The following is a 10,386-nucleotide window of genomic DNA, read 5'->3' on the forward strand; positions in this document are numbered from 1 at the left end:
CAAAGCAACCATCCAATAATGCTCATAAGTATCAGAAGAATAAAACAACAGAAATACATTGTTTCTACCTACATAAATTCAGAAAAATGTTGACACAAATACAGTCATCTGAAATAAACAAACATTCGTACGATGTTGATGATCGACTACAATCGTATACCGTATGAGTTTGTAAGATGAATTAATCTATTTTTAAAAAGTTAAATTACATATATAAATGAAAAGGCGAAGGACTAACCATGAAGCAGAATTGTTTTTGTTTTCTTTGAAAATGTAAATAAGTGGCGTATGCTATGTCCGAAATTCACGTGCGTGTGTACAAATATGGGAGTGTGGAGATTTGAAGTGTGGTCATGAGGAACAAGGGTGACTGTCTCGACAACTACAACTTATGTTTGTTTGTGTCACATAAAGTATGGACAACTAACTAATATACAGATATATGTATACTATACACTATATCTATACTACTCTATAAGACAGTAGTGTAGACTCCACACCCGTGGTGCACGGTTCTGCCCCTCTGCTCCGCGATCCTCCCCTCCCCCGCATCGCGTGTTGCCCGCCGTGACTCCCGCCGGCGTGATGGCCATGCTTGCCCTCAGCCGTGACTCCCGCCGCCGTGATTCTAGGACCCGCCATCAGCTCCTTCCTACCGCGATTTCAGCAGTCAGATGCATGGTTGCAACTCTCCATGGAAGGCGACATCCTCCCCTAAACCTCGCCCCGGCTCTCTCCATGGAAGGCGACATCCTCCCCTCGCCACCTCCCCCGACCCCGTCGTGCCTTGCATCCAGGCCACCGCGCGCACCACCCCTCCCCCTCGACTGGTTGCAACTCTGTACCAGGCTATACCAGCAGCAGCAGAGCAAAGAGACAACATGCTTGAGACTTGAGAGAGGAAAGTGACCGGGGTGCCGCTCCGGCCAGGTCAAGGTGAGCCCCCATCCCCTGATCCGACATATCTCCCTATCCTCCCCTCCCCTCATCAGGACGCCGCCTCACCCCCGATCCCCTATTCCACCACCTCTGGATTTTGAATCGATCCACCCCTTCCGCCCCTCTCTTTTGGCGGATCCAATAATGAGCCCCCTTGCACTATCAGATCTTCCTGCCCTCGATCTTCTCTCTAACGGCTGCGTGGATCGGGCAGATCACGCGCTATGATTCACGTCCATCGTATGGTAGACTTGGGGTGAGCTCCGAGCGGAATGATCAACGGTTGGCGATTCTGCAGGTGGTGAAGGAAGTGGGTGCGAAGGAAGTTGGGGCTCGCGTTCGGAAAGCTTTTCAGCCTCTCTTCGCCAAGAAGGAGATTCCGATTTTTGGCGCCCACACGCATGTTGTACAATGGCTTGTTCGTTCTGGTACGCATGGATTTGATTGAGTTCGGTTAGTCGGCTCCTATTTTAGACTCAGTTAATTGGTTTGTTCATTTGGTGATGATTTTGGAGCCAGTTGCAGTATCTTATTCTTGCGGTTTCGGAATGTAATCCAGCTCTGATTCAAGATTTATTAGGTATGGCTTCTTGTTTAATGAGAATTACCTTGCCATATATGAATAGTGAATATTATACTCAAGGATATTGAAGTATGAATGTAATTACTTCTGGTTTGTTTGTTTCTATATATGTGAATTTGCTTACAAATAATTGCTACTCCAGTGGATGATACTGTAATGTGCAGCTTAGGTGGAATTTTGTTGGCATTGTAATTCCAAAATTTCTTTTTTGGATTAATTTGATAGCTTTTGAGATTATTTTATCGTAATATTGTATTGGTGAGCCATGGTTGTATGGTCAAACAGCTTGTCCAATGGATCAAATTATAGAAATGAAGTTGTGCTCTAAATGTATGCAAGCATATTGTTTGTACAAACCATCATTTCATTCAAATGGTTATTGGTTTCTACCTTTCAATGCTTCTTGGGTATTTGGATTGGCAAGCTAGATCATTTCTGCAGATAATACCACTCATTGCCTTTTTTAGCACCCAACTCTTGCCGCACTTTAAAAAGCTACATGTGGCTACACAAAGCTTATTCTGTTAAATTTTAGCTTACAACTAGAATGAGTTGATGCCTGAACCATATATTTCTTTTTCTTCGAATGACTGCCATTTCTATTCTTTTTGTACTAATTGTTGATAACAACATTCCCTACATATCTCTTCTTCATCATTAGCTTAACACTCTCATATTTTTATTAACATTTCCTAGGCTGGAGAGATTATTTCTCGCTTTGAGAAGACAAAGTTTTTGTTGAAATGCTAAAAACTTTTCCAGTGCACCAAAGACTTGGGTCAGGTTTGCTTTCCAAAACACATCAATACAATTTCTTTGAAGGAATAGAAATGAAGTTGTGCTCTCCTTTAACTGGAGAGATTATTTCTCGCTTTGAGAAGACAAAGTTTTTTGTTCACTCTATTGGATTTGGACATCATGATTGGATAGCTTGATATCTGATAACATCTGCTGATTTAATTTAAAGTGTAGTTGCTTTCTCTTTTTTGTGCAAACATTTTTACGGTTGTGCAATTTCTACTGTGCAACCTCCAAACCACATGATTTGTGATTTAGATAATCACACACTAATTTTGTAACCTTTTTTGCACAATCTTTTAAAGATTGTGGAACTTTTACTCTGCAGTAGGTTTTAATGATTTAGATTGTGAGATGTAGTAGGTTTTTTTAGTGTAATCTTTCAATGATTGTGGAATTTCTATTTAGTAGTCAACAAGCCACATGAATTACAAGTGCAACCAATATATAATTATGCACCTTTTTTAAGAACGTGCATGGGCACATGATTTATTTAGAAGGAAGCAGAGAGAACAAGCCCATTGTGCCCCTCTAAACAATGTGTTGGCAGTAGTTACAGTATGTGATTACACAAGGATGGATACAAAGCAACCCAGAGCAAAATAAGAGAACAATGAGAACATCAGCCCAGCAGTAGCGTATCTAGGACCTAGGCTGCGGGGGCTGCAGCCCTGGTCTTGGACAAGAAAAAACCAGTAGAGCTATTTAATAAAAGGTGAAGAAGTTATAAAATTACATAGATTGTTTTATGGTGGCAAACAGCTAAATGAGCTAATCCTTTAATTTATTGCTTTATGAAATACCAGAACTTCTTTTTACCTTAGGTGTGTTTGTACCATGTCATATCATGTTGTTTTGTGTACTGAAATGAAGTCATGCTTGTTTGGAAATGATACGCAGTTTTGCATATCCAGATCCACAGTCACATACTTATGTCATTTCAACTATTCAAGATAGTTTTATTTTTTTATCCCATGTTATTCAAGCATATCCATCCATTCATATGTTGTGGGTCCTCTTCTTTCACACCATTGCAGGCACCATCAGAAAACCACATGGCTCGGCAACCTTGGAGCAATAATGGTCATAGAAATTCCCCTTCAAATTCATTAGATGGAGGAGTTCCTGGACCCATGCCTCTGCTCCCTTTCCAGGACGAACTTGCAGTTGGTTGTTAAGAGATTTGTAGAATTGCTGCTAATAATACTCTTGTGCTAGAGGATATTTTGGGCCTTAGGCAAGAATTAGCTGTCATTGAAGACGAGATCCATATACTTGCCAAACAAACCATTCCTAGACTTCGTGTTGATAATGAAATGGAATACAGGGATATTATCCAGGGAGGCATGAAGTTAGAGGAACATATGCATGCTCTTAAACTTATCAAGGAAGAAGTGTTGGTCCTAAGTTCTGAAAAGATGGAGTTGGAAGCTTTGTGCAAAGAGCTATTTGTGAAGGTTCAGTCATTGTACAGGGAGCTGGAGCAGATCCAATCCGAGAACAAGCAGATACCTGCTATAAGAGAAGGGTTGCATGATATACAAGAGGAGATTTCGAGGGCCAGGTTTGTGTTTTGTGATCTTATGCATGGTGCATTGATGTGGAAAATGTCTCCATAATGTTATGCTTTCGTTACATTTTTTTTGAAAATGTCTCCATATATATTACTAAAGCATGCATGTTTTTAGAATTAAAAATACCAATAATTTCTGCTTTGTTTATCTTTCTAAATGTACCAAGGTTTGTAGGTATTAAACTACTGATAATGCTCCACATGGCTAAAATTCGTTTCTAGGATGGCATACGAGCATGAGAAACGTGCAAAAGTTGAGCTTCTTGAGGAGAGTCAGGCCATAGAGAGTGATTTTATCAACATAAAAATAGAAGCACAGAGATTACGGACAGAGCTGGAGAAGCGGAGGTCTGGTGTGTTCAAGCATCATGCATTTGGCTCATACTATAAAAAGATAGAGCATGGCATTGCATCCTCCAACTGGTAGGTGGGTGTCACAAAGCGTAGCTAAGGGTTTGGTGTCTATCAGAGAAATTAGTCGAACTCAGGAGTCAAGACCAAATGCGTTTGTCTTTCGGATGAGCAGCTGATAGTTATTTGCGAACACATTGCTATTACTATATCTCATTATTAAGTAGGAGTATAAATTGGACGATTGAAAGAAGAATATTATCAATTTGGTCTTTATTGTACTCCTACTTATTTTTTTCTCTCGAGAAGTACTCCTACTTATTTTTAATGGATGTTTTATGTCTTATTATCCACTTCTACACTGTCCTTTGTTTTTCTTAAGATAAATCAACTGCGAGACACTCTTTTGGATGTCTTCATTTTTATGTTGATAAGGACATGAAGCTGGACGACAACTCTGCTTGCTGCCCAGGAGCTCCGCGTAGCTGCTGCAAGGTCCAGGGGAAGCTGGACCGAGTGATAGGATCTAGGAGCAGCAAGGCACTGATTAGTGAATAGAGGCTGTCGTCCAGCTTTATGCCAATTTCATTTCTATCGTGACTGGTAGTCTAACAAGCAGTTTGGTCCATTATTCATATTGATTAAACTAGCTCCTGTCAGGCACTAAATTATTTGTTAAGACAGTTTTATGCCAATTTCACTTCTTCTCACAAGCACATACAAGATGCCTGTCATGACCGGTAGTCTAAAAAGCATAATCCAAAACAGCGAACTATTTTTTCTCCATGGTTGTGCGATCCGAAAACTAAAACATTTGTTGTCAAACAACGAAGAAAGTATCAGCATGTACGTCGGAAAGCCTCGATTTGCAATTATGTGCCGTCACAGGGTATGAGCACTTAACTATGGTATTATATGTTTCCGTTGCAACGCACGGGCACTCACCTAGTATATATATATATATTTAACTTTCTTGACAAAAAAACATGGGTATTTATTTGAATACCAATGAATTGAAGTGGACCCGCCGCTGTTTTCGGGCACCACCAAGGCCGCATGAGAGTTTTCACCTAGATCCCGTTCGTTTATATCGAATTGAGATCAGAAACTAATCCAGCTAATCAATGTTAATACAAACAAACATACCATTCCAGCTGGAACGGGCCCTAGTCTAACCACACACCAGCTGGAAGGCAATTACGCAACCAAACCAAACGTTACCAGGTGTGGTCCCGTCTCATTCACACACAGATTTCACCCACTACCCGCTGAGCAAACCGCCCGCACCAATCTTTCTGTACAGTTCTCGGCTGACGAGTGACGACGTGTGCTCAGAATTCACGGGTCAAACCAGGCATCGTCACGCTACCCAAAGGCCAAAGACCCCAACCGTTTGAAGAGTCTCACTCTTCATACTGGGATTGTTGATGCAACTTTCACAACGTACAAGGTACCAGTAATAACGTGGGAGAGATTTGGTCAGCTGCACTCTGATGTGGACTGAACGTGGTAGAGATTTAATCGACTGTTCTAGCACTCTGCTATGAGTTGTGGTTCATGCCTACTAGTGTTGAGAAACGATGTTTTTATGGGCTAATATACTCTATACTCAAACATAATATAGATAGTTCTATTTTTAAAAAAATAAAACTAAGCCGTGCAGGACCTAGCCTATCATGTCGTACCTAATAAGGCTCAACCACGATACCAAGTCATAAGCCCGGAGAACAACGGGCCAGGCTAAACCATACCGAGCCACGCAATGAAAACCCCACTGTCACCATTACGGATAAAAATGGCCGGAAAAATCCCTCACCTATTCCCATCATCATTTTTTACCGAAAACGGGAGTAGGATAGTCGGAAACAGGAACGGTTGTGAGAATTAATGTTACACAAAAACGGATTAAAACAAACGAACATACAACAGAAACAAATAATAATCGAAAACTTTGGGCGGAATATGTAATTTCGTACCACCACTAAGTAAACTACAATATTAAGAGTTTAAGATATCATAAATCATAGCTTCATAAGTTTAAAAGTTGTCGGACACATTTTTTTTGTTAAAGATCAGCAGCTTACGCAAAAGAAACACTTTTTCGTCAACACTCATCAATCATCAACCCTAAACTTAACTTGTACTTAACAGGCTAACATGGTATCCTCAAAGATTATGCAAGCAAGTCCTAATCCACCAACCATCACAATTCACAAGCTTTAGTTTCAAAGGCATCATAGTTCATAAGCCAAATAATAAAAGTAGAATTATCCAACACAAGTTGCACAAGATAGTTTAATAAACTTATGGCCATAACAGAATTATCCATCAGAGCTAGTTCATACAATTGTAGCCTTCAGTAAACAAGAATAGAGAATCACATATTAAACAAGCATGACATAGAGGATAGGGCTAAGGCGGTACTTTTTGTCTATTGTTTTCTGGGTTGCATATCTCGGTTGCGTGTCTAAAATAGGAAAGCACGAATATCTCGGTAAAAATAGGATTTCGGAAATATGGACGGAAAAGCAGTGAACCTTTTTCATTCCTGGTACTGTAATATACCATCATGTTTTCGTCTCGTTCCTATTTTTCATGTAAATACGAAAACAATCCAAATGAAAACATAATTCGGTACTGGACGAAACAGGATTTTCTCGGTCATTTTCATACCTAGTCATCATCCTCGCAAGCCGCTCGGAACTTTTGACTGTTTACTCTTGTGGCGGCAAGACAGAGAGGGGAGGAGCAAGGGGCGGCGACTAGGGTTTGGTGTCACACAAGTCATCCCATGGGAGACGACGCGGGAATTGAAACTATATTTTCTCGCTCTACATATAAAAACATTAATGCAGTTTATATGATACATGCGTTGGGATCGGACACAACGACTAATTCAGATAAAGCACAAATCGTCGTAAAGATTTGAAACGTGTTTAAAGCAACTAAGGGGGTGTTTGGTTTATAGTGACTAATTTTTAGTCTCTCAATTTTATTTCATTTGTCTCTAAATTACCAAATATTTCCGTATTAACCTATGGATACCTAACCAGTGCCCTTATATCAGTGTCTGAGAGTTTGTTTGCAGGGAGATTGAACGCGTTTGGAAGGGCATATGCCAATGTCTAGCCAAAAAAAAAAAAAAAACTGATCTGCACACCACCGTGACCGTCCAGATGAACCCTGCCAAGCATTGCGAACAAATTGGAGCAAGCTCTTCTCTCGCACCAAGCTGCCATGCCCCCATTGGGATTGCCTTCACCTAATCACACGGCGACAGTGACGTTTACCATTACAGCGCGTCGTGTCGTACCTTCCCCATCTTTCAAGCCCAGTGAGTCAGCCGTCCAATATCTTATTTAGGGCTTGTTCGTTTCTGTCGGATTGGTGGGTCGGAACGATTCCTAACCGGATTGTTTCTCTAATTTATATAAACTTTGATTGAGTGGAACGATTCTAGGTGTAATCCGACACAAACGAACAAGCCCTTAGGAGTACTCTCCGATCCGTCTAGAGATGGTGGAACAAAAAATCGTCCACAATCACACCCTTAAAGTCTATCTAAATTCGCCTACAATCGCATTCGCGGGTGTAGTTTGAAACCTACATCCGTACTCGTCGTGGTTCGGGTAAATTTTGGGTCACCCGTAGGAATTTAGTCGGTGCACATTTTTAAACAATAATTTAGATATAAGCAATTAAATAACAACAATAATTAAGTTATATCTATAGATTTTAAATCTTCTCATATTGAGCAGCAACATAACATTTTATAAATCATTAGCAAGTTACTTGTTCAAAATAATTACTATTGTATCTTAATCATTTTTGCGTAAAATAAAGAATGAACTAAATTTCGAGTCGGGTGCGGGCTTAAAACAGAAACTCACACTCATACCCGCAAAACTTCAGGTCAGATGTACCCGCGGATCGAAATCTTCACTCACACTAACACCTGTCCGGTTTCATGTTTATTGTGAGTTAAATTGGTTTCCCTAGGTCCGCCCCAAAATAAATACGATCATATTCTAAGAAACATTTTTAAATATAATCAAATATATATAGAGAGAACAACATTAACATTATTCATATGAACAGTACGTGACGCTGCTAGATTGAACATAGAATATATTTTTATAATAAATATATTTAGATACACAACTATTATTATTATTGTCTATATATATGGTTAGGCTTTAAAGATTGTTTAATTTAGCTCGTCCAGAAGTAAGATGCAGGAGTACAGTGGGATTACACGCCAGGAGTACAGGACAACTTGCACCTACTGCCGCAGTCCCGCTGAATAAAAATGGGCTGGAACAGTAATGACAGGGCGAGTTGAAACTGCTTGCTCTGTCGGCCTCTGGCTCAGTCTTGTACTATTGTGGAAGAAAGAGATGAAACTGCTTGCACCAACCCGAAGTTAGAGGTTCCTTTACCGGCTGTTTGGTTTGAAAAATCAAATAGTTCATTATCTTTTAACTTCTTACTTTTTTTTTGTTTGATTTGTAAAATAGAATGAGTCGATTTATCACCACATCATTCATCGTAGTCAGTTAGTTAGTACTAATATAACGAATGTCACCAAATTTAAAGAATTGACACATGATGGAGCATCTTATTTTGAATAGTTTGATTTCTTAAACAAACACCATCTTAGTCTAGTGACTAAACTTTAGTCACTCTAGGTTAGGGCATGTTTGGTTACGGGGACTAAAAGTATTCAGAACGTATTAAATGATTCGTAAGAAAACTAAAATGCCCCTTAACATTCTCCAGCTACTAGTGTAACTGAAATAAATGAGTGACAAAAAGTGAAATTAATAGTTTCTTGTAGTCATCCCTTGAGGGAATATATACTAAATCAGTTTAGTCTCTGTTTTAGTCTCATTGTTTAGCTATTTAGTAACTAAATAACATTAAAATGGAAGGACTAATGTTTAGTCACTCAAACTAAAAGAAGCCTTACTCCAGAGGTTCTTGTTCTTGTTGGACGCAGCGGTTTATTAGACTTGGGACTGTACTTGAAACCGACATGATTCCTCAGGCTTTCACTCCAAACGGTTAATCAGAACTGGCAATTGCATTTTTTTTTAAATTGGCTCGCACTCCAAATACAATAGTACTAGTAGTTATGCAACAGACCAGGTGAGAGCGAAACGGTGCAGAAGATGGCGACCCCGACGTCGCAGATGATCGGCGGGAAGATTCTTCTTATCAGGATGTATGTGCTCATCGGAATCGATCGATTCACTGATGAATGGAGAGAAATGCAGCAGCTGAGCAGCAGCAGCAAAAGCAACGCAGAATCGATACAGTAGTGAAGGGCCATCCATGACCACGGTTTCCAAAGCAAAGAGCACAAGACTACAAGCCCGGCCATCACCACTACTGTACTCGCTCGTCTCAGCAGGACAGAAACGGAATCGTTCATTTGCAAGGGAATCGCACAGGCAGCGTCGCGTCGGGCTCACGCGCACGCGCTTGTCTTTGTCTCTACGCCCTCCGGTGGGTGGGTGGGTGGGTGAATGAATGAGAAATTCTGCAGAGACAACGGACAAGAATCAAATTTCCTCATAATGAAAAGACGCATAAATAAATAATGGTAATGTAATGTACTGCATATAAGGAAATTTGGCATTCGTGTCGGCCAAAAGGAGATTCTGCGCGTCATCAGGCATTGCGTGCTCTCTGCTTCTCTGAAAACAAGAAAATAAAGAAGTCAAAAACGTGTTTTTCAGACTTTTTTTTTTGAGACGGTTCGTACTGGGTTCTACTTTTATCTTTATGAATTACAGCCGCATCTACTAACCCATCACGCTAGCTAGAGACATGCATGGCTCACTGCACCAAATCTGCCAGTACACTCGTACCCAGCCAGATATCAAACGGCTATATTATCATCAAGACCTGCCAAAGTTGCCAAATTACAGCACGGCTACTAGTGGAGACGAGAGAAGCGTTTCAGCCGTAGTACACGTACACCGTCACCGGGTGAGTCATCATCCAGGTAGCCGTTGGCGTTGGGTGGTGGCCTGGTGGGCGCCGCTCGCTAGTAGAGTAGAGCCTACTAGCCTTTTGTCCTATAAAACGCGGCGGCGGGGGCAGCGCCTCTTCCTCGCACCACCACCGTCACTCAACA

At 40.7% G+C, this 10,386-nt stretch overlaps 1 protein-coding gene across 1 annotated transcript; it reads left to right on the top strand.

Annotated features, from left to right (window-relative positions):
• The first annotated feature begins 618 nt into the window (after window positions 1–618).
• On the top strand, window positions 619–4,603 carry LOC103633572 (protein FLX-like 2). Its single transcript, XM_035961199.1, is given in 6 exon segments — window positions 619–936; window positions 1,238–1,367; window positions 1,465–1,519; window positions 2,219–2,300; window positions 3,358–3,884; window positions 4,116–4,603. Coding segments are annotated over 2 exon segments (714 nt in total). The 5' UTR covers window positions 619–936; window positions 1,238–1,367; window positions 1,465–1,519; window positions 2,219–2,300; window positions 3,358–3,375; the 3' UTR covers window positions 4,321–4,603.
• The last annotated feature ends 5,783 nt before the right edge of the window (window positions 4,604–10,386 follow it).

The sequence above is a fragment of the Zea mays genome, chromosome 7 (genome assembly GCF_902167145.1).
Source record: "Zea mays cultivar B73 chromosome 7, Zm-B73-REFERENCE-NAM-5.0, whole genome shotgun sequence".
Taxonomy (NCBI): Eukaryota; Viridiplantae; Streptophyta; class Magnoliopsida; order Poales; family Poaceae; genus Zea; species Zea mays.